This window comes from Erpetoichthys calabaricus, chromosome 9, assembly GCF_900747795.2.
Source record: "Erpetoichthys calabaricus chromosome 9, fErpCal1.3, whole genome shotgun sequence".
In the NCBI taxonomy this organism is placed as follows: domain Eukaryota; kingdom Metazoa; phylum Chordata; class Cladistia; order Polypteriformes; family Polypteridae; genus Erpetoichthys; species Erpetoichthys calabaricus.
The window spans coordinates 188,938,976-188,963,555 of record NC_041402.2 but is presented as its reverse complement, the minus strand read 5'-3'; the positions used below and the strand labels follow the sequence as shown (position 1 = coordinate 188,963,555).

Below are 24,580 nucleotides of genomic sequence, written 5' to 3'. Positions count from 1 at the left end.
CACACCCAAATTAAAGTCTCATTTCTACTATATTCTTGTTCTTCTCAAACATTTCTTAAGTTCGGCTCTTACCTTTCTTCTATGAAGTTTTCTGTATACGTGACAACTGGCAAGTCTTACTGTGCACGTGACACTTAGTCACTTCTTGAACCACCTGGCGAATTGTATCCGCTTATCCAACCAACTGCATTAGTCTCTTCATGCTAAGACAGATGTTATGTATTTCCTTTAATGTAGACTGCATACAAAAAAACTGTTACCCGTAAATAACTGTACTACCCCTTGATTGTTCTCTTTATTCTCCCAAAACTTTTAAGGTAGTGACTCCACCAAAGGGCAGCTGTAGTCCCCACTAAAAAGAAGTACCACATTTCAAATGTTTATTCTACAATAACAGTTACAAGATAAATTTCATTACAACACAAGAAAGGGTATACAAAATAAATTTTTTTCACTGTGTTTTAAAAATTATGGCCATCATCGGTGATATGCTGTTTGAGACTATTTCTGAATGCTCACACGACTCGTTCGGCCATTTCAAGGGGAATATTGGCAATTTCGTGCCGAATGGTGTCCTTGAGGATTTCAAGGTTTTGAGGTTGGTGTGTGTATAATTTTGACTTGAGATAGCCGTCATGAAGAAATCGCATGGAGCGAGATCAGGTGAACGGGGAGGCCATCCGACATCACCTCTGAGGCTAGGGATCTGCACTGGCAATCGGAAGGTTACCGGTTCGAATCCCGTAAATGCCAAAAAAGGGACTCTGCTCTGTTGGGCCCTTAAGCAAGGCCCTTAACCTGCAATTGCTGAGCACTTTGAATAGTGAGAAAAGCGCTGTATAAATGCAAAGAATTATTATTATTATTCAGAAGCAGAGTGACTTACAAATGTGTTCAATCAGATAAGAGTGCCCACACGACCGAGTTTGCAGAGCGAATGATTTGGTGAACGAGGTGATGACATTTGTCCTGTGTGCTTAGCTGACTGAATGGGACAGATGGCAGGGGCCACTTAGTGGATGTAACTCTTTCAGGGCGGATGTCAACTTTTGTCAAAAGGAAGGGTTGACGGTGGTACTCAACTGTAAACGGTGACCAAACCCGCCGTTATGTTATAGTTGGACTCTTTGCTAGAAGGAAGTTAGCTTCATTGGTTTGACCGAGTCTCCCTGCACTCGCGTGAGTAGCGAACGGCAAAAATGGCATCAACATCTAGCGAGAGACTGAAGCGAATGCACAAAGCAAAACACTCCATGTTTGGAGTTGTCAGACTCCGATTTTTATGCAAGTAATCGAAAGAGAACATGAGGTACCACATCAGCTGATCATGGTGCTGAACCCTGTCGTGTAGCTAGCCTTCCTGGAAACATCTCCCGCAAAACTTGCAAGTATCTCTGCGCTGTATGAGCTGTTGCTCCATCCTGTTGACACCAGGCATCCACCATATCCATTTCTTCCAGTTGCGGCTGCACAAACTTCTCTACTGCAATGTAACATTCTGAAGTGATGGTGATCTTTGCTCTCCCCCTCCACAAAAAAGGGCCTACAATGTCAAATTCTGCAATGGCACACCAAACTGCAGCACACTCACTGTGCAGGGGTCTCTGATAAAGTTCACAAAGGGTTGGTTTCAGCCCAATAGCGAACGTTTTGCTTATTTACACAACCATTCTAATGGAAATGGGCCTCATTGCTGCACATGACGATGGCATCTCGATGAAGGTTGGCGCACAACTCTCTACGGCTCTCCCAGTCTGTCTCAGTGAGTTCCTGCACTCCCATCATTTCGTATGGATGGAAATTAAGGTCCTCATGCAAAATCCTCTTCAAAGACGTGTTGGAAATGCCTAAGGCAGAAGCACGTTTGTTCACTGTACGTCAAGGAGACTGCAAAATCGGTGCCCTTACAGCTTGGATGTTTTCATTCGTTCTTAAATCTCTGAAGACGGCCTGGAGATTTTCTGTTCAGTGTTGTACCCGTCTGTCTAAATTTAGCCATTCACTGAATAGAAGTTTTCCGATTTGGGACGTCACCGTTAGGAGGAATGCTGAAGTGCATTCGGAAGGCGCGTTGTGTAGTGATGATGGATTCGTTGTTTTTGAAGAACGCTGCGAAAGCACGGTGAGCACCGGAACAGGGCATGTGGCACAACTACACGTGTACAACAATAACTGATGTACATTCTACCCTATTGAAGATTATTCTTATACTGTTGATTATTATGGTGCTCCATATGTGCACTAGCGATCCTAAATTGTCCCTAGTGTGTGCTTAGTTTGTGTGCCCTGTGGTGGGCTGGCACCCCACCCGGGGTTTGTTTCCTGCCTTGCGCCCTGTGTTGGCTGGGATTGGCTCCAGCAGACCCCCCGTGACCCTGTAGTTAGGATATAGCGGGTTGGATAATGGATGGATGGATGGATGGATGTTGATTATTATACTCTTGATGTCCCTTGTCCCACCTTATGACAATGACTGGTCATTTTTGTACATTCAGTTTGGGTTGATTAAAGTGTGATCTTCAATCCAAATGCTGTAGACTCAGTAGAGCCGCTAAGTGAAACATATTACGTTTGCTTTGCTTTTAGTTATGACGCACTTCTGTGTTGCATTTTAAACCGTTGGGAAAATTGCCTGGGGGAGTAAAAAGCAATCGATCATCTGTGCCAAAATGAAATGCACCACGTGGATATGCATTGCACTGCAATGTAGTTAACACACTGCATTGCATTTAGTTTTGGCACAAATAATCTTCCATAATACCTGAGCTCTAAATCCCTGAACTCTTGCTATTTACAGCTTACTTGAAACAACAAATCTTATGCATGGGCAAATAGAAACCAAACAGATGCGGACCTGCGGATTTAGTGATACGGAAACCACCTTTTAGGATGCAGGAGGGTATGGAGGGTCTTTTACAGTACTCCGTGAGGTAATGGTTTCCTTCATTTCTCTTAATTTTTCCATTTGATAACTGCAGGTTATGGAGGCCACATCAGTAGTACTAGAACCTCCAGATTCCTTTACTGTCCTCCGAGAAACTTTTACAGAAGTCATTTAGAGCCAATGTGGGTGAATACTAAACTACAAGTGTTTGCCAGTGAGATTATCCTACATATACAGAACTATGCTTCTGGTGGTCTATTAAAAAAAAATCTGATTGCACATCTAATACATTTAACTATCAGAACAGATTTTTAAAGGTGTAAGCTTTAGGCTTAAGTTGTACCTTGTCAAATTCAAACAACATCTCCATGAGGAAATTGTACAAAGAGGGGGATGATCTCAATATTGGAACCTTGTACAATTCCCAGAGTTCAAACTTAGACAAATGATGAATTAGGTGGGACCTGCAAATAAAATCAGAAGCGGATAAAAGTCCTAGTCTAAAATATAGTGAACTGCACGTACCCCCAGGAATTTCTGCAGGAACTTCTTGGAACCGGTTATGTCAACGTTGGAGATGTTTCCATAGCCTCCCAGCATGCCATCCACCGTGGGAGGGATCTCCTTCCAGTACATCTCTGCCTTGGAGTAGAAGGCGGCTTCATCTTCCACAACTTCGGCCGTCATCCTTCTCCTCTAAGTTGTAGCTGCAAGGGCAACACAAACAAAACTCGGTAAAGAATCGAACCCTTCATTTCCTGTTCGTCAGTCACACTCTCATTACCAATAGACAGCACTTGAATTATTCTTTTAATGGAGACTCTGCTTCAAGAAGATAAAAGTGAAAGACTGCCAAAGAGAAGGGGCAGTGACACTTATTAGTTCAGGACATTACCACAGTTTGCATAAGTGCATGACACTTTGCTGCTGTGACATGTCCCGTCATCTGCTCTCTTGTAAGGCATGCAGCTCGGTAGCATTTGATGCGATAGCACAGAAGGCAGAGGGGCTGATACTGCGGCTAAAAACAGCTTCAGTCCACATATAGGAATGGAGGCGGAAGGGCAAACAGATAAAAGAGAGTAAGGGACCATTTTGAGGAGAACTGACCATTCAGCCTAATACAGAACATTACGCCTAATCCCATACCTTTCACAACATCTCATCCAGTCAAGTTTTGGCAGACCCTCGATTACTATTTACCAGGATTGTAATACCTTAATAGGCTGGAAGGAATAGTCATATATATGTTAGTGGCAAAGTGTGAAATGCAGGTATTGTACAGAACGCCAAATTGAAACCAAACAGATGCATATCTGCAGATTTAGTGATATGGAAACCATCTTTTAGGATGCAGGAGGGTATGGAGGGTCTTTTACAGTACTCAGTCAGGTAATGGTTTCCTTCATTTCTCTTAATTTTTCTATTTGATAACTGCTGGTTGTGGAAGCCACACCAGTAGTTGAACCTCCAGATTCCTTTACTATCCTCCAAAAAACTTTTACAGATGAGATTTAGAGCCAACACAGAGGAATACTAAACTATAACTACAACTGTTTGCCAGTGAGATTATCCTTTGTGTATATGGAGCTATGCTTCCAGTGGTCTGTTAAAAAAAAAATATATATATATATATATATGATTGCACACCTAATACATTTAACAAGGAACAATTTTGTGGAGAACTGGCCATTCAGCCTAATACAGGAATAAGGCCCAATCCTGCACCTTTTGCAAAATCTCATCCAGTGTGTTTTTGACGGTCATTACAGTAATATTTACCATGATTATTTATTTATTATATCTAATTAAAATGATCACTTCTTTAAGAGACTGACAGGAATAGACTCTCATATGTACAGTATATATATGTTAGCAGAAATTTGTAAAAAGCAGGTATTGTATAGTCTGTTACTTTAATATGCTATACTAGCTGACGCCCGCCATAGCATACGGCGGTGTAAGAATAGGAACAGAAAACAGTGAGAAAGGAATTCAGAAATCAAGAAGAAATAAATACTTCTTGAAAGACGCAGTGTGCATATAGAATTTCCGGCCAAGCAGGATTACATGTGAAAGCAAGAAATAAATCAGGCTTTCCGAATTTACATACTATGGCCATGGCATCCTGATAGTTTTGTTACATGTATCTTGGACTTCGTGGAAATATGTACGGTAATATGATCATTTTGCCTACATGTACGTTGTTATTTTCAGCATTTGCTTGCAGTGCGTCTAATAGTAATCAGACAGTTGAGACGCGCGCTCTCTGTTTTAACATACGCATCTACGACATACTGTTGGAATAGTTTGCTGCTGGAGTGCAAAATACTAAATGTATTCCTCATTGCCAATTTTACGTGTACGGATTAGCATTGAGTAAGCCTTATTCACTTGGCGGTTCTTTTATCGGGAACATGTTGTAAATCTTTGTGCCAGCCAATGTCTCCGTAAGGGAATAAAAGTGGGTAATAAAAGTGGGATCGCAATTCATATTGAGCGTGGAAATCTGTTTACAGGAGTTGCATATGGGATAGATGCAAATGTCCCTTTCGGCAGGCCTTTCACCATCTTCTCCGACGAAAATCGCTGCAATGTCGGGGCATTGTATCGTCGTAAATCCTGCCTAGGGTTTTCCTTGAAAACCATTCATACAGATGCTGCTGGATTGGACTGAGCGACTTCATGCATGTGTTTGTATGATTTAGCGAAGAGGTTGATGGTTCTGAGCGTGGAATCTAGCTGGAGAAGTACATTTTCGCTGCATGCAGTGTTTGCTTTATTTTGTAAGCGTACTTCAGTAGCTTACGCTGTGTCAAAAACATACAACTGTTCATATCCTGGAGAGGTAGAAGTGTTAGCGTATAGTAGACAGATTTGGTGATAAATTTGCCCGTGTATTTTAAAACAGTATGGTCCGTGGCCAGAAGGTTGAGTTATCTGTGCACCCATGGAAGCAAACGCTAGAGAACGGTTGTATTCTCAAATGTGTTCACGATAATTTTTAGCTTCTGATGTTTGTTGTAAAGCTGTTGTAAAGACACAGGTGGCTCCCGCAAGGGTGGTAAAGCTACTTTACCGTTGCAGCAGCACCTCGAGTACTTGTTGGATGTATTACACGTTCAGCAGGCCAGTATAGTGCATGACATGGAAGACGACGAATAGGAATCGAGAAATGCCGTGTCGGCTGCCTGTGGGCGGGACCAGTTTTGAAGTGGAAGCAGGACAAACCAGAAGAGAAATATACATAAGAGATACTTTCCTTAGGTATTGTATAAAATACCTAGGCATTGTACAGAACGACAAATACTATTTTGGCAAAGTAAGAAAAGCGAGTCATAGAAAGGCCTTTATTGAAAAGAAAAATAAAAAAGAAATACAAAATAAAGCCTAAACAACACTTAAAGACCCAGCCATGCACCATTTTGTATGAAATTAAGCATTGTATTTTATTTCCTGTGCACTCTGCTGATAAACTAATATTAGCTACAGATAAAACATAGATATTGTGCATATTTAATTTTGTCATAAAAATATTTTGCAAAATTGCATAATTATACAGTGCACCTATGAAATTAATTCGAGGAAACACTGATCACTACCAGAAATATTTTACACAGTACTTTGCCAGTTTGCCTTTTGGCATTGCATAGAATGCCAGGAAATGTTTGAAATTTTAATCGTTTCATACTTTGACGTCCCATTTTCGGCACTGTATAGATTTCCTAGGCATTCTACAAAATGACTAATTTAGCACTTTGACAGTAACATATACACATACATATACATATATACACATACATATATATAATATACAATATATATATATACTGTATTTGCAGCTGGAGATCCACAAAGGGTGAAGATGAATCACATATCATAAAGTAGTTATTATTCCTGAGCTTTTAGCCTCTGCCAGGAGCTGTCATCAGAGGGTAATGCTTAGACATACAAGAATCAAAGGCAATATATAGCAAAATTGGGGGTTTGGGGGGTAATGAGGTGGGGGTTGGGAGGAGTATTGGTCGTAAATTTTATTTATTATGAACATGTTCTTCTTAAGTTTGTATATGCTGGGTTTATGTCCAAATGTCTGTTAATGGCGTTTTCATTTGATAGCCAAGATTCAGCCAGCTCTCAGGCACTTTTAGTACTGGCCTTAAATCTTACTTGTGCATTGTCCCAGTTAAATTTATGTCCTGTTGATTTTGTATGCGTATAGATCTGTGATCGTGAGTCCTTCCTTCTGATGGCGTTGTGATGTTCTTGTATACGTGTTGCGATTCTTTTTGAAGTTTGTCCTATGTATACCGCTGGGCAAGAACTGCATGGAATCCTATAAACTGCATTTCGTGTTTCTGCTGTCGATTTCTTGTTTTTGGCATTGAAAAGGACTGTGCGCAGATTGTTCGAAGGCTTGTGCGCTATTCTGATACCTGATTTGGACAGGATGCGTGCCGTGGATTCTGACACTCCGCGATGATAAGGAAGTGTGTGCCAGGTGAGATGGGGGGGTCTGATTCGAGTTGATTGTTTGCTGGGTTCTCTGGCGTCTCCTGTTGTAGGCATTGTTTAATGAATGTCTGAGTATCCGTTTAAAGTGAAAAGATGGAAAAGATAGCGTCTCTCGTTCATTTTTGTCTCCTTCATATTACAATAGGTGTGGACTGTTCTGAATAAAGTTTTAATACAGCTTCGTTTTATGAAGACACAGCACCAAGTGTCATGAATTACCCAGACTGAGAATGTGGACCAGTGTATAAATTCTAATAATGTAAAGCTGCAGAGTAAAAGATCTGTTCAAGACACAGATGAACACAAGTCCAGAGAAGGACCCTTCAAAAGTACCTTGTGACTGCGCTCACTCTGAAAAGTGGTAAAGAGTAGTGACCAGACGGGATGTCACTCACACTGAGAGTTTGATGGGTGGTTCAATTTTCTCAGTTTCTTTTATTTTTTAATCAACACACTAAACCAGATATAATCAATCAATGCATAACAATCAGCAAGCAAATTAATACAAAACCTTAATAACAGCATGAAAAAAAAAAGAAAGATTAACACCCTCCATGTGAGGATATACGTAGTTGGCCGTACAGTGGTTGTGTCTGATCCAAGCACACAAATGGATGGAATGTGGTCTGTCTGGCGGTGTCACATACGTTCACTTGGTCCACACACAAAAAAAAGACTAACCAATCATAGTGAGCTCCCATTAACACAGAGTCTTAAGTCGTCAACACCAATGTCACTTAAATATGCGGTCCAACAAGTCAATGGATTTTTACACATAAATTACACATGTGGAGTTTGCACATTGTCACCACAATCCAGAGATACGTCAGGTTCATGGGGGACACTAAACTGGTCTTCAGTAAGTGAGTTAAAGGGCTCGGAGAAGACTGCCGGCACTTTCCACAGCCATTTGCCTTGTTGGAAAAGAATGAATGACTGAAGACACCAGACTAGAATACAGATTAGAGCAGGGGTTCTCAAACTCGGTCCTAGGGGTCCACTGTGGCTGAAGGTCTTTGTTCCATTTGGTTTCTGTTTTTAATTGGACTCCTGGGCTCATTAAGTGAACTGTGATTTCCCAGATTCTGCGTTTTGGGAACAATATAGAAATTAGAAAACTAGGTTTTTATTAAAATGTACCAAGAAGTTATATGGGAATAATGTTTTTTTTTTCTTTTTAACAATATTTTTATTTAATGTTTAATTAATCCAGTATTGACTAATTAGTGGGTCTGACGCTTAAAGTAGTTGCAGCGTTTCACGATTCAGTGTTGTTTGCCTGGCTGTCTGCTCTGCTCATTTTTAATTGTCATTATTAAGATACAACAAAGGGAACAAACTGCACAGAGGAAGGGTAAAATATAATGAAGTCAACCAAAGAGAGTTAAACATTTCAATCAATAGCAAAAAATAGAAATATTTCTAAATGCCTTATAAATGTACAAATCCTGCTGCTGTGCTTTTCTGAATGTAGAAGAAGAGAAAATAATAATACCACGTAATTAAATGAGATCAGGGTTATCAGTTGTTGTCACTGATTACGAATCTGATTGAAACAAAAACCTGAAGCCAGAGTGGACCCCCCAGGACCGAGTTTGATTAGAGCAGGGGTGTTGAACTCCAGGTCTGGTGGGCCGCAGTGGCTCCAGATTTTCATTCTAACCCTTTTCCTAATCAGTGACCACTTTTCACTGCTAGTGAACTCCTTTTCCCTTCATCTTAATAGCCCTGTTTTAAGGAGTCAGTCCTCTGAATTGATTCCTTTCTTCATTAAACCAGAAAACCCGCGATTCTCGAAAGAATCGCAAATCCAAGAATGGCAATCACTTTCTGTTCCCTCCAATATTTGGACATTAGAAAAATCATGGAGGGTGGGTGCGTCCTGGGAAAGTTTTCATTTAATTAAATAAATATATTTGTACTAAAGCGGTTTCTTTTTGGAGCCGTGACTCATCTGGTTCTGGTGTTTCAGAAGCACGTTGTAGGCGCCGGCGTTCATTGTTTTTATCCATGCGGTTTCGTTTTTGTTTTTCTATGGCTGTGTCGTTAGCTAGAAATCGTTTGCTGGTGGCGGTGGATTCGCGTACTGAAGTGACCATGGCGGCAGATCCGGGCTTGGAGGGCTACATTACTAAACGAAGGTGGCATATGCGGTAAACGAAGGTGGTATGTGCGGTGGTGTGCGTGGTCTTGTTTGGGCGGCGGTTGTACTGTGTACGGCTTGCTTGTGCCTCCTGGGATCTGTGCATATATACAACCTGACGTGCACGCTTTACCTCAAGTTTAATTTACAGGTTGTGTTGTGTTGTTTGGGCACCATCTACCGACTCTGGGAAGCCGCTGGGTTTGATTCGGGGGCTCTGAGGTACAGTGCAGGTGCGCTTTTGGTGCTTCTTCCTTGCATACATGTTTATATATTATATATATATATATATAAACATCACTAAACGAAGGTTGTATATGCGGTGGTGTTCGCGTTCGGACAGCGGTTGTATTGTAACGTGAAGTTTAGTTTACAGGTTGTGTTGTGTTGTTTGGGTGCCACCTACTGACTCTGGAAAGCCGATGGGTTTGACTCTGGGGCGCTGAGGCGCAGTGTGCGTGCGCTGTCGGTGCTTCTGGCCTCTGCAATCCTTGCATATATACAAACATTACTAAACGAAGGTTGTATATGCAGTGGTGTGCGCGTTCACGTTCGGGCGGCGGTTGTATTGTGACCTGAAGTTTAGTTTACAGGTTGTGTTGTGTTGTTTGGGCGCCACCTACTGACTGTGGGAAGCCGCTGGGTTTGACTCTGGGGCGCAGTGCGCATGCGTTTTCGGTGCCTCTGGCATCCGTGCATATATACAACCTTTGTTTAGTAATATAGATGACAGCCAAACTGAAACGAGCTGACAGATGACCAGCTAAACTGGGGCTTCAAACTCCAACCAATTTCACTCCAGCCAATCTCTTAATGAGAAGCCAATTCTTGCTGTTAATTAAACCCGTTCTTTAATTCCACAGCTTGTTTGCATCTCTCATTCTGCCACAGCAGACATTTCTAAAACTGTTGATTTTTCATGTTATTCCTAAGAATAAGGTCAAAATCTTTGGGTGAGCTGAGAGATCAACCAGACCTTTCTTTATTTTCAGATATTGTGTTGTGGGCACAGGTGAGCTGGTCATGTGGCGGCTTGTTTTGTGTCTCATTATTGTTTGGCTGCTAATTAAGGAAAAACAGACAACTAAGGGACCTGAGTCAAGTTAATTAAAGCAAAAGAAGTTAATTAGCAGCCAAAACTGGTCACTAATGAAGAAGATGGTTAGAATGAAAACCTGCAGCCACTGCGGCCCTCCAGGACCGGAGTTCGACACCCGTGGTATAGTATATCATTAATGCCTCAGCAAACTTATATACATTAGTGTTGGATCGGTACTAAAATTCTGACTGCCAGGTTTTGGACCACCGTAATGTCTTGTTGGAAAAGAATGAATGAGTGAAGACACCAGACTAGAATACATATTAATTATATCTAGATGAGCTACAGTATCTGCCATTTCCCGGGTGAGAATTGTCGAAGCAATAAAGCGTGACGGGTATTTCCTCCGTAAACTCATCACCGCATTGAAGTCTTTAGTTTTATTTTGTGAAGTCTACAAAACAGATGCTTTTCCCCATCTACTCTACCAAGTGTTAAAGGGCTAGGGGCTGAATGGAGGCTGACATTTACTTCAAGTACCGAAAATCCCGAAATGCTGGTACCGTACCATTTTAAAATGAGGGTTTTCAGTATTTTTCCAGTACTGGTATATTGCACAACCCTAATATGCATATTTACCTGTTGATAGTAAACTGTACTGTACTTGCAGGCCAGGAATATTATGTGAAACAAATTTAAAACGCTACAAGTAAAAAGTTGGATAAGCAAACATATTCTATTTTGCTCTTATTACACACCCACAATGCTTTGCTAAGACATGTCCTATTAGTTCATAGGGAAATTTACAATATTAGCCTGACCTATGTGTCATCCTGGGTATGACGTTAATCTGCATCCAGCCCTGCATGTAGGCCCCTCCAACCTTTAGGGACAAAACCTGGGGGTTGGTGGCAGAATTGGCACTCCAGTCACCATAAAAAACCACCCACTGTTCCATTCCATCTGAACGAGTGTGGTGCTGAGGTGTCACCTCGGGTTCTAATCTGGGATCCTGAGTTGGTTTGTCATGTGGTGGGTGCAGCAATGCACTGTATCACTGCCTGCTCCTAACCCCACTCTCTATGTGTTAACATAAGTTATAGATCCACAAACTTGCACAAAATTGTAGAACTGAACATACAGTAACTACACAAAACACAGAGCAGCACTTGAAGCTGTGCAGAAAAGAGCAACCGGGTGAATCCAAGGAGTTACGGACAAATCCGACTAGGACAGACTCAAGAGAATTAAACCTGTTTAGTCCCGAGCAGAGGGTACTGCGTGGGGACCTAATTTAAGTCTTGAAAATTCTCAAAGGCTTTGATAAAGGAGATCCAACGGAATTCTTTCAACTAAAAGGTGACTCACACACTCGAGGACATCAGTGGACATGAAAAGAGAAGTGCATTTAGGACTGAAGCCAGCAAGCACTTCTTTATAAAAAGATTTGTGGGAACTTGGAACAAACTAACAAGACATGGAGTTGAAGAAGAAACTGTGAGAACCTTTAAGAAGAATCTGGGTGAGACACTAGGGACAGTTTAGCTATTAGCTACAAAAAACAAAAAAAACAAAACACAACGGCCCAGATTGGACCTGAATGGTCTCCTCTCGTGTGTTAAATGTCTAATTGATTTCATTGTTTAATTAGCCAGCCATTCTTCTCATATTTTATGGTGAGAAAAATTTGCCAATGGCATTTACAGTACATCATATACTGTATATAAACATCTATCCGTGGAAGTGTGTGTGTGTGTCTGTTCGGCCCGGAAGTGAGAGGTGGAGTCGGGGTAAAGGTTCCACCTCCGAGGAAACAGAAACTCCCTCAGCCAGTAATACACAAGCGAGGCGAGCACATCGGCAAAACGAGACCTCCTAGAAGAGAGATACCCAGAGTAGTTCCTTTAAAATTACCTGACATCTCAACATTTCAATTTTTTTTCTGACAATTTCAATAGTTTCTAGGACCCCAGGCATTTTACAGCATGGACTTAAACAGCTAGTGTTGTTATATGATACTTCTACAAAGAAGCACAAAAAAGGGGAACAGGCCTCCAAAAACCCCCACAAAAGGCCAGGCTTGCCCTTAATTCAGGTTTAGATCCCTGGCATTGACCTCACCCCAGGCAACCAAAACCCCATTTAAATGGCAGGCTTTAGTCTTCACTGGCCCAAAAATGGAGTTAAGGTTTACTTAAGCTTAGTTTAACTTTCATTTGACATAAACTTTTATGTACAGTACTGTGCAAAAGTTTTAGGCAGGTGTGAAAAAATGCTGTAAAAGAATGCTTTCAGAAATATAAATAATGATTGTTTATTGTTATCAATTTACAAAATGCAAAGTGAGCGAACAAAAGAAAAATCGAAATCAAATCAATATTTGGTGTTCCTACCTTTTGCCTTCAAACCAGCATCAATTATTATAGGTCCACTTGCACAAAGTCAGGGATTTTGTAGGATTCTAGTCAGGTGTCTGATCAACCAATTCTACCAAACAGGTGCTAATGATCATCAATGTCACATGTAGGTTGAAACACAGTCATTAACTGATACAGAAACAGCTGTTTAGGAGGCTTACAACTGGGTGAGGAACAGCCAAACTCTACTACCAAGGTGAGGTTGTGGAAGACAGTTTCATGTCATGGCAAGATTGAGCACAGCAACAAGACACAAGGTAGTTTCTACTGCATCAGCAAGGTCTCTCCCAGACAAAGATTTCAAAGCAGACTGGGGTTTCAAGATGTGCTGTTCAAGCTCTTTTGAAGAAGCACAAAGTAACGGGCAACGTTGAGGATCGTAGACGCAGTGGTCGGCCAAGGAAACTTAGTGCAACTAATGAAAGACACATCAAGCTTATTACCCTTCGAAATCAGAAGATATCCAGCAGTGCCATCAGCTCAGAACTGGCAGAAACCAGTGGGACCCAGGTGCACCCATCTACTGTCCGGAGAAGTCTGGCCAGAAGTGGTCTTCATGGAAGAGTTGCAGCCAAAAAGCCATACCTCCGGTGGAAACAAGGCCAAGAGACTCAAGTATGCACGAAAACATAGGAATTGGGGTGCAGAAAAAATGGCAGCAGGTGCTCTGGAATGATGAGACAAAATTTTAAATATTTGGCTGTAGCAGAAGGCAGTTTGTCGTTGAAGGGCTGGAGAGCAGTACAATAATGAGTGTCTGCAGGCAACAGTGAAGCATGGTGGAGGTTCCTTGAACGTCTGGGGCTGCATTTCTCCAAATAGAGTTGGAGATTTTGTCAGGATTAATGGTGTTCTCAATGCTGAGAAATACAGGCAGATACTTCTCCATCATGCAATACCATCAGGGAGGTGTATGATTGGCCCCAAATTTATTCTGCAGCAGGACAACGACCCCAAACATACAGCCAAAGTCATTAAGAACTATCTTCAGGGTAAAGAAAAACAAGAAGTCCTGGAAGTGATGGTATGGCCCCCACAGAGCTCTGATCTCAACATCATCGAGTGTGTCTGGGATTACATGAAGAGACAGAAGGATGTGAGGAAGCCTACATCCACAGAAGATCTGGGGTTAGTTCTCCAAGATTTTTGGAACAACCTACCAGCTGTGTTCCTTCAAAAACTGTGTGCAAGTGTACCTAGAAGGATTGATGCTATTTTGAAGGCAAAGGGTGGTCACACCAAATATTGATTTGATTTAGATTTCTCTTCTGTTCATTTACTGCATTTTGTTGATTGATGAAAATAAATGATTGACACTTCCATTTTTGAAAGCATTCTTTGTTTACAGCATTTTATCACACCTGCCTAAAACGTTTGCACAGTACTGTATATCACAACTAAGAGCAATAGACAGACATGGAAGGCCCTATTACAAAGAAGCAATAGATGCATGTGGAAGGAAGTACATGACAGAATGACATGACTTCAGATGTCCTGTGTGTATGTGCACTCTGCTAGGAAGGCTTTCTGATCACTCAGCAAAGTGCTATTAATGTACTCAGTCGTGCTGCATGCCAGCCTCTAGTTAAGAATGTGGTGGAACATGCACCTGTCACTGTCCCTTTAGCCACTAGGTCAGTCTGACTGCCAAGAGTGAGTGAGAGTAATGCTCAAGCAAACTTCTTAGGGGTAAAATGTACATAAATAAATCAAGTCATTGAGAAATCCACACGTCCATTCTATACTACGCCATCCCCTTTCTGGTCAAGCTGTAGTAGAACTGGAGCCAGTGCCACGGTTTATATCGATCAAGACCACCCAGACAGTTTGCCAGTGTATAACACACATAACTGTACTAATCTGTTCACCTGCATGTCCATGAAGTTGAGAATGAAATCCCAATATCTACTTTAACAATGTGGGAACCTGAAAACCCCACAGGAAAATCTGCCAGAATTCAATCTGTGCCTGGATATCTGTGAATAAGCACGATGCACATATCTGTTTTAAACAGAAAATGTTACTCATTGTCATTTAAATTAGTTTAACCCAATATATAACATGCAATTTCCACAATCAAACACCACACTGTTGATCTGTCCCATCCATTAAACCTTTCAACCTACTTCTTCTTCTTCTTATCCCTCTTCACATTTCTATATGGGGTCATTGTGCCTGATCAACCTTCCCCATACAGCTTGGCCCTGCACCTCCTCCCCAGTCAAATCCTTTTCTTTCACATCTTCTTTTACTTTATTGATCCATCTCTTCGCCTGTACTTAAATTTCCATCTCTCTTTTGCCCACATATTCATTGGCTCTCCTCATCACATTTCCATTCCACTTCCATCTACTTACAGTTGTGCTTGAAAGTTTGTGAACCCTTTAGAATTTTCTATATGTCTGCATAAATATGACCTAAAACATCATCAGATTTTCACTCAAGTCTTAAAAGTAGATAAAGAGAAACCAGTTAAACAAATGAGACAAAAATATTATACTTAGTCATTTATTTATTAAGGAAAATGATCAAATATTACATATTTGTGAGTGGCAAAAGTATGTGAACCTTTGCTTTCAGTATCTGCTGTGACCCCACTTTGCAGCAATAAGTGCAACTAAACGTTTCCGGTAACTGTTGATCAGTCCTGCACACCGGCTTGGAGGAATTTGAGCCCATTCCTCCGTACAGAACAGCTTCAACTCTGGGATGCTGGTGGGTTTCCTCACATGAACTGCTCGCTTCAGGTCCTAACACAACATTTCGATTGGATTAAGGTCAGGACTTTGACTTGGCCGTTCCAAAACATTAACTTTATTCTTCTTTAACCATTCTTAAGGAAGAACGACTTGTGTGCTTAGGGTCGTTGTCTTGCTGCCTGACCCACCTTCTCTTGAGATTCAGTTCATGGACAGATGTCCTGACATTTTCCTTTAGAATTCTCTGATATAATTCAGAATTCATTGTTGCGTCAATGAAGGCAAGCCATCCTGGCCCAGATGCAGCAAAACAGGCCCAAACCGTGATACTACCACCACCATGTTTCACAGATGGGATAAGGTTCTTATGCTGGAATGCAGTGTTTTCCTTTCTCCAAACATAACGCTTTTCATTTAAACCAAAAAGTTCTATTTTGGTGTCATCCGTCCACAAAACATTCTTCCAATAGCCTTCTGGTTTGCCCACGTGATCTTTAGCAAACTGCAGACGAGCAGCAATGTTTTTTTGGAGAACAGTGGCTTTCTCCTTGCAACCCTGCCATGCACACCATTGTTGTTGAGTGTTCTCCTGATGGTGGACACGTGAACATTAGCCAATCAGTTGCCTAGAAGTTACCCTGGGGTCTTTTGTGACCTCGCCGATTATTACACACCTTACTCTTGGAGTGATCTTTGTTGGTCGACCACTCCTGGGGAGGGTAACAATGGTCTTGAATTTCCTCCATTTGTACACAATCTGTCTGACTGTGCATTGGTGGAGTCCAAACTCTTTAGAGATGGTTTTGTAACCTTTTCCAGCCTGATGAGCATCAACAAGTCTTTTTCTGAGGTCCTCAGAAATCTCCTTTGTTCATGCCATGATACACTTCTACAAACATGTGTTATGAAGAGCAGACTTTGATAGATCCCTGTTCTTTAAATAACACAGGGTGCCCACTCACACCCGATTGTCATCCCATTGATTGAAAACACCGGACACCTGACACCTCACCTTCAAACTAACTGCTAATCCTAGAGGTTCACATACTTTTGCCACTCACAAATATGTCATATTCGATCATTTTCCTCAATAAATAAATGACCAAGTATAATATTTTTGTCTCATTTGTTTAACTGGTTTCTCTTTATCTACTTTTAGGACTTGAGTGAAAATCTGGTGATGTTTTAGGTTATATTTATGCAGAAATTTAGAAAATTCTAAAGGGTTTACAAACTGTCAAGCACAACTGTACATTTACATGTATTTATTTGGCTGATGCCTTTATCCAAGGTGACTTACAATATTTATGATATACTGAGAAGTCAAACAAAATGACACCTTTTACTGGCTAACTATAGAAAGATTACAATATGTAAGCTTCCGAGGCAACTTGGGCCCCATCTTCAGGCAAGATGTAACATGGTACAACACCCTAGTACTACAAACATTTATGATACAATTGGTTCCATTTCTTTTGGTTTTCCAATTGGAGCACAGGCAGGTCAAGTGACTTGCTAATTGTCACACAGTGTCAGTGGTGATATTTGAACCCACAACCTTACAACCCGTACTTTCCTAGATATCTCTGCCAATTTTGTATTGCTTTCTTCTAATTCTGTCATTTTTTTGTAACTCCACACATCAATCTCAACATTCTCATTTCTACCATGACAAACCTCTCCTTTTCTCCCTGTATTGCCTGTGTCATCATTGTTGCTTCTACCATGGTCTTAAAAAGAAAAATGTGAAATTTAACCTGCACCTTAATTCTTGATTCACACAATACTCCTGAAGCTGCACTCCTTAGTTATCTGTGCATCTAATTCTCCATCCTGAGCTACCACTTCTTCTTCTTCTTTCAGCTGTCCCCATTAGGGGTTGCCACAGCAGATCATCTTCTTCCACATCTTTCTGTCCTCTGCATCTTGCTCTGTTACACCCATCACCTGCACGTCTCCTCTCACCACATCCATAAACCTTGTCTTAGGCCCCTGGGCTACCACTGATCCTAGATATTTAAACTTCTGTAATCTTTTCAGTAGGCCTTCCTGCAGGCTAACTTCTGAATCCTATTCACCATTAAACCTCAAATATTCTGTCTTCTTCCTATTTATATTCAATTCTCTACATTCCAAAGTTCTTCTCTATTCATCCAACTTCTTTCTTTTTGGTGCTAAACACAATGTCTTCAGCAAACAGCCTGCACCTGGAGGATTGGTCTTTCATCCCACTAGTCAACTCCTCCCTGAACCCTGGTGCAGACCTACACGACCTGTGATCTTGTCTGTTACCCCAACCCTGCTTCTAACCCGAGTTCTCACTCCCTCGTGCATACCCTCAACAATCCTCACACACTTCTTTGGTGCACCTTTCTGTCTCATGCACTGCCAGACGTCTTGACGTGCCACTCTATCATAAGCCTTTTCCAAATCAAGCTGTCATTAGACAAATCACGACAATAAAGTTGCGCTTCATCGACTTGTTCCGTGCCACATAATGTGATGCCCCAAGGACACAATAAAGATGATCGAAACAACATTGCGCGATTCAACTGTCCACATACTCACCAGCTGCAAACAGATCCCGAAATTAAAAGTCGAGGTTCCGGCAAGTGCAGTAAACGTATAGATTTTCCCAACCTTCACAACACTATTTACAATTCAATTGTCTGGATTTACTGTCGGCTGCTGGGCAATTCAACATGCAGACGCGACGATTCAAGCAGGGTTAACGGCCGCGTGGTGTAGCAGCACTCTGTGCTTTACGTGTCACCAAGTTAAGCACGCCGCACGTACTTACAAAGTAGTAAGCCGGTCAACAGGCTGCCACCGCCCCTCACTATATAAGGACAGAGAGAGAGCTCCGACACCGTTTCAGCTCTGAAGGATCTCCACCTAAACGAGCCACTTCACACTTCTACCATCCAGCCAGCCCCCTGGCGGACACGCGAAACAAGCGGCTCCCACATGTTGGTAGTGTCGTCATTTCCTGCTCTGTGCGTCACCGGATGTGACGTATCCGAAGGGCGGTCCTAGTGCAAAAATCAGCGGCTAATTTAAACCTTTAGAGGTGTCCAGCTTTTTGATGTATAAAAGATAAAATTAAAATATTTCCAAACGACACGACTAGTTTTGTTTTAGTGTTGTATGTTTTGAGAAAACAACGACTTAGTTTGTTTGGTTTCTTAAGGTGGTGTATTGACAAAATCATAGAAAGAGACGGGGCGAGGTAGGTGGCAGTAGTAATGGTATTGTGACATATAGGCCTACCGAGTACGGGGAAGTGCGAACTGCACGCCCGCTCTCCGGCCCCGTGATCGTTATTTTATGAAATCACAAATCAACTTACCTGATTCAGCTGTTCCAACGCCATTTGATCGACTCCACATCATACTGGTTGTATAAATGATCATGGTAAAAAAAAATATTACTAGCAAGTTGGAAAACATATGTCACCAAACTAGGGGATGGAAAGTCGGGAGAATTCTTACAGAGGAACCTGTGCAGATTTCAGAAACTTAGCAGATACAAGTTAGTTTAAATAAATGTAAGGTATACACGTAGGAAACAAAAATATTGCACTATGACCCATCAGAAGGAACAGCGTACAATTAAAAAAACAACGACTGTGAAACTATAAACAAGACATACAAATCATATTCAATAGAATACTGATAATTAACATACATTTAAAAACTACTCTTTAATAATCACTCTGATTGACTATTAGTCTCTGGACATTTACTTACTTTTTGGGAAACAATAAAAACACATCGAACTCTGTTATGTTTTATTTGTCACGTGAGGTTAGGTTTCTCTGTTTATAGAAGTTAGTCATGAAAATACAATTATTAATAAAATCAGAACTGAAGGACAGTGTACTTTGTTAGACTATATCATCTGTTATATAGTGCCTTTCACGTTATCTATCTATCTATCTATCTATCTATCTATCTATCTATCTATCTATCATATAGTGCCTTTCACATATCTATCTATCTATCTATCTATCTATCTATCTATCTATCTATCTATCTATCTATCTATCTATCTATCTATTCTTGGTTTGGAGGTATATCCCCCTCTAGTGGCCATTTGTGAAAGTGTTTTGAGGGACTTTTCGTGCCTTTTTTGAGACTCCTATATTTTCCTAACACAGGGGAAGATGTAACAACACAAAATTAAAGTACATAATAGAAAGGGATCATGAATAAACATGATACACATCTGAAAAATACTTGAATTTAAACAAAAATGACAAAAAAGGGAATTTAAGTAGAAAATAAAGAAATAAATGTACAACTATTACACCCAGAATGTGAATCCTGGTTTCCTTGTTGTGAGGCAGCAGTGCACCCACTCGATAGATAGATAGATAGATAGATAGATAGATAGATAGATAGATAGATAGATAGATCAGAAGAATTTAAAAGAATAAAAAACAAGAAATCCTGAGATTAATAAAGGATTCCCCCCCAAACTCCTAAACTCAATCAGGTGTCAGTGCCCACCATTTCCATTGCGGTTACTGGCTTCCTTCCACTTGTGATAAATTGTAATGAGTGGGATTAGTGAAGCTGTTCCAGGAGCGTTCATTCCCTCGCTTGGTAGTGCAACTGACTACGGGTGGCAGACCACTTTCAGAAGATCTCAGGAATAGAGATGTGGACAGACATAAGGCAGGAGATGGAGACAAAAAAATCTCAAAGGCTTTATCAGTCCTGAGGAGCACAGTAAAGTCCATAATAAAGAAGTGTTTGGTACGACTAGGACCCTCCCTGGATCCGGCCGTCCCTCCAAACTGGATGGATGAGCAAGGAGGAAACTGGTAAGAGAGGCTACCAAGAGGCCAATGACCACTTTGAAGGAGTTACAGGATTTGATGACAAAGAGTGGTCATTGTGTGGATGTGACAACAATTTGACAAGCGCTCCACAATTGTGGCTTGTTCAGGAGGGTCGCACTTCTCAAGAAAGGCCACATTAAGGCTCGTTTGAACTTTGCTAGAATGCACCTTGAAGATTCTGATGCCAACTGGGAAAAGGTCTTCTGGTCAGATGAGACCAAAATCGAACTATTTGGCCTCAATACCAAACGGTACACCAATGCAGCTTACCATCCACAACACACCATACCAACAGTAAAGCAAGGAGGGGGTAGCATCCTGTTGTGGGGGGCCTGGGGCTCTCATTAGGGTAGAAGGAAAAATGGATGGGACAAAATACCATCAAATTCTTGAGGAAAACCTGCTACTCTCTGCCAGAAAGTTGAAGATGGGCAGAAAGTTCACCTTTCAACATGACAACGAAATGAAACACACAGCAACATTGAGCACACAGTAAAAAGTGAATGTCCTGGTGTGGCCCAGTCACAGCCCAGACCTAAATCACAGTGTAAATCTGTGGAAGGATTTGAAGATAGCAGACCACCAGCGCTCATCATCCAATTTGACCGAACTTGAACAGTTCTGTAAAGAAGGGGGGGGGGGGGGGGGGGGTCCTTAAATATTACTCAATTTAGGTGGGCAAAGCCGATGGAGAAAAATCCCAACAGACTCAAGGCTGGCATTAAAGCAAAAGGTGGGTCAACAAAATATTGACATTAGATCCTTTGTTATTCTCAGTATGTCTTGTTTTTGATTTTTTATAATTTTTCTGAACTGTAGCTGTGATATTTTTCACTTGGATGTTAGAGATTGCTTCGAGTAAGTAAAACTGGAAAAATATTGGTTTGTGTGTTTTCATTTAAGGCTGTAAAGCAAATAAAATGGGAATATTTCGAAGGGGGAGATTCTTTTCTATTCCCACTGTATGTGTGTTTAAAATACAGTATATATATATATACATATATATATATATATAAACTAAACCATTCGTAATACAGTTGAATGTACACGAAAGGGCGCCAGAGCTTCGTATCAGACGCGATTGCCGAACATTTCCGAGCTGACGCCGCGGACCCGAACGCTGACTTTCGTGTCCCAGGACGGCACAGAAAACACAGCGCGGACTGTACGGGCTTGTTCCGGTGTTTCATTTTTCTGGTTAATCATTGCCGGTCACTTTGACAATCTGAAGCGCTACCAGGACCGTCATTAACCCTCAGGCTTCTTCTGTCTCGTTCGCCTGGCCCTTTAAGAGAGCGCACCTGAGTTTCTGAAACCATGACAGCCAAATGCAACAATCCCACCCAGCCTAACTGCCGATCAAAAAAGTTTGGAGAGGAAAGAGTTGGGCGCGGCGTCGTCGGACATGGTCACCTGAATGATGTCCCGCTCCTGTTCGCACGATGACCAGGTGAACGCGTGCACGAACTGGCGACGGTTGTCCCGTCCGAGCTGTGGTAGTCATTGAGTGGGTTCGGGTGACCGCGTGTCTTTGTGGGTCAGTGAAGTTGTGGGTGAGGGTCTTGAGAAGTCTGGGGTGGGTGAAAGGTTGCCGCTTGTTTTTGGGTAACCCCATAATGTGGATTGTAGGTTAGTGCCATCCTGTATTTGATATTTTTATGGGCGTACTGTTGCTGGCGTGCCCCTGTTTGCATCTTTAAATGCCCCTCTCGGTTTTTATGAGTGGTCTCTTTTTTGTCGCCTAAAACTGAGGCGACCTTCTCATTTCTTGCTAGCTTGTATCTGACCGACTGGATTTAGTTTTTAATTTTTTGGCACTGCAGTACTCGTTCGTTTTTGACTTGTGTTGTTCCATTTCGAATGCTTGACCTGCAAGGTGCTATATAAACTAAAATGTGGCTGAATGATATTTGAGGACGCACACTCCAAAGTCAAAGCCTGGCCACCGTCAGGGCAATGCGTGTCTCAAAAACGTGCCTGTTGGGTTATGTGGTGGTCGGTCAAGTCCAGTCCAGTCCACAGTTGTACCCGATGCTCATGGGATAAGTCCAGGTACCTTGTGATTTTGAAATGGATTGCAACCTGTTTGAAAACGTTATCATTTAGAAGTGCCTGAGACCCCGTTTCAATTTGGTTCCTGCCTTGTGCCAGATGCTGCTGGGATAGGCTGCAGGTTTGAGGATATCCATCTGGAAATGACTGGCGTTCTCCTCAGGACTGATTGCCGTCTTGCAGCCCTAGCAGCGTAGCCTCTAGTTCTGCCTCAGCCTTGAAGTGGCATCAGAAGAGCCGAGTATGTCACTTATTTACAAACGACTGACATCCAGCCCAGTGTGGGTTGCTGCCTTGAATCTACTGCTGTTCAGATTGGCTGATGCCCCTACGGACCTTGAGCTGGACTATGCATGTTAATGATGATGTTATAAATTTTGAAATGACTGGCATCCTGTCTAGGGTCGTCTCATGTCCTGCACCTGACGCTGACAGCATAGGCTTTAGTCTATAGTGACCCTGAAGTGGATTAAGCAGGTCTGGGAGTGCAACTGACTGGCATCCATTTCAGGGTTCTTTCCTGCCTTGTAAAAAGCTGCTGATGGGGTAGGCTCAGTGTCCAAAGACCTTCAGAGAATGTGCTGTGTTTCAAAAATAACTGGTGGCACCCTGTCCAGGGTTGGGTCTCACCTTATGCCCAGTGCCCCCGGGATGCCATCTGGCACCCTGTGACCTTAAACTGGATCGAGTAGGTTTGAAAATGTTACTGTTTGCAAGTGGTTGGCATCCCATTCAGATTGTGTTTCTGCCTTGTGCCAGATGCTGCATCTGGAAATAGAAAGAAAGAAAGACAACCACAAAAAAATTATTTCAAGGACATATACTGAAAGAAAGCCATTGGTGTCACAATGAAAGGCACAATATAGGAAAAAAGAAAGAGGTCTCATATTGTAGTGTATTGTCACAGTTACATGTTTCTTTCTTTCATTTCTTTTACTGTATATAGCGCCTTTTACTGTCAGTATGTAAATTGTAAGAGAGATTTTATTGTAATATATTTTTATTCTCTTTCTATACAGTGCCATTTTATTACTTCAATAAATATAACACATTTTTTAGCATTGTGTTTCTCTCTTCCTGTGTAGTTCCATGTCCTTAATCATTTTCTACTGAAATGGATTTGTTTGTTTCTTTCTTATACAGTTTAGTGCCTTTTATGGCCATTTCCTTAAATAGTATAAATACATCTTAATACTTGTGAGATTTTGTTTTTTCATTCTTTCTGTGCAGCGCCCTTTTGTTATTTTGTTAAATCATACAACACATTTTTAGAGTAGTCTTTCTCTATACAGTAGTGCCTTTTTTTGTTTATTTCATTAAATACTGTAACACATTTTATAGTATTGTGATTCTTACTTTCTGTTCAGCGCTTTTAATTGTCATTACTTAATTCCATTTTTATAGTAATGGGTCTATTTATTTATCTATTTATATATATATACTTATTGTGATACCCATCAAAGATGGGCTAAAATAAAAGTAATCATCGTGGACCCCAGCGTTAATGTTTTCAGTGCAGTATCTACTGGAATGTATTTTGTATTGCATGTAGAAATAAAGGCGGCACGGTGGCGCAGTGGGTAGCGCTGTTGCCTCGCAGTTGGGAGATCTGGGGACCTGGGTTCGATTCCCGGGTCCTCCCTGCATGGAGTTTGCATGTTCTCCCCGTGTCTGTGTGGGTTTCCTCCGGGTGCTCCGGTTTCCTCCCACATTCCAAAGACATGGATTGGCGATTCTAAATTGGCCCTAGTGTGTGCTTGGTGTGTGGGTGTGTTTGTGTGTGTCCTGCGGTGGGTTGGCACTCTGCCCAGGATTGTTTCCTGCCTTGTGCCCTGTGTTGGCTGGGATTGGCTCCAGCAGACCCCCGTGACCCTGTGTTCAGATTCAGCGGTTTGGAAAATGGATGGATGGATGTAGAAATAAAACGCATTGCATTTGTCATTCCAACAGATGACGCATCACAAACACGTGTAGTAATAAAATGC

The 24,580-nt window shown here is 41.6% G+C and overlaps 2 protein-coding genes across 7 annotated transcripts in view; one reads left to right on the top strand and one right to left on the bottom strand.

The window, feature by feature from the left end:
• ntmt1 (N-terminal Xaa-Pro-Lys N-methyltransferase 1) overlaps positions 1 to 24,580 on the bottom strand; it is a 46,225-nt gene that overhangs the window by 6,646 nt on the left and 14,999 nt on the right. Inside the window, exons 2-3 of one of the 5 annotated variants that reach the window (XM_051932324.1) lie at positions 18,498 to 18,604; positions 3,410 to 3,591 (exon numbers count right to left, since the gene is read on the bottom strand). In XM_051932324.1, coding sequence (XP_051788284.1) covers positions 3,410 to 3,571 — 162 coding nt within the window. In that variant the 5' untranslated portion in view covers positions 3,572 to 3,591; positions 18,498 to 18,604. The other 4 variants (XM_051932326.1, XM_028808654.2, XM_028808655.2 and 1 more) reach the window with 4 other exon arrangements.
• Positions 21,862 to 24,580, top strand: part of LOC127529239 (uncharacterized) — a 34,437-nt gene continuing 31,718 nt past the window's right edge. For both annotated transcript variants that reach the window (XM_051932294.1, XM_051932293.1), the window contains exon 1: positions 21,862 to 21,993. The gene's annotated coding sequence lies outside the window, so the exon portion shown is untranslated. The remainder of the gene's footprint in view (positions 21,994 to 24,580) is intronic.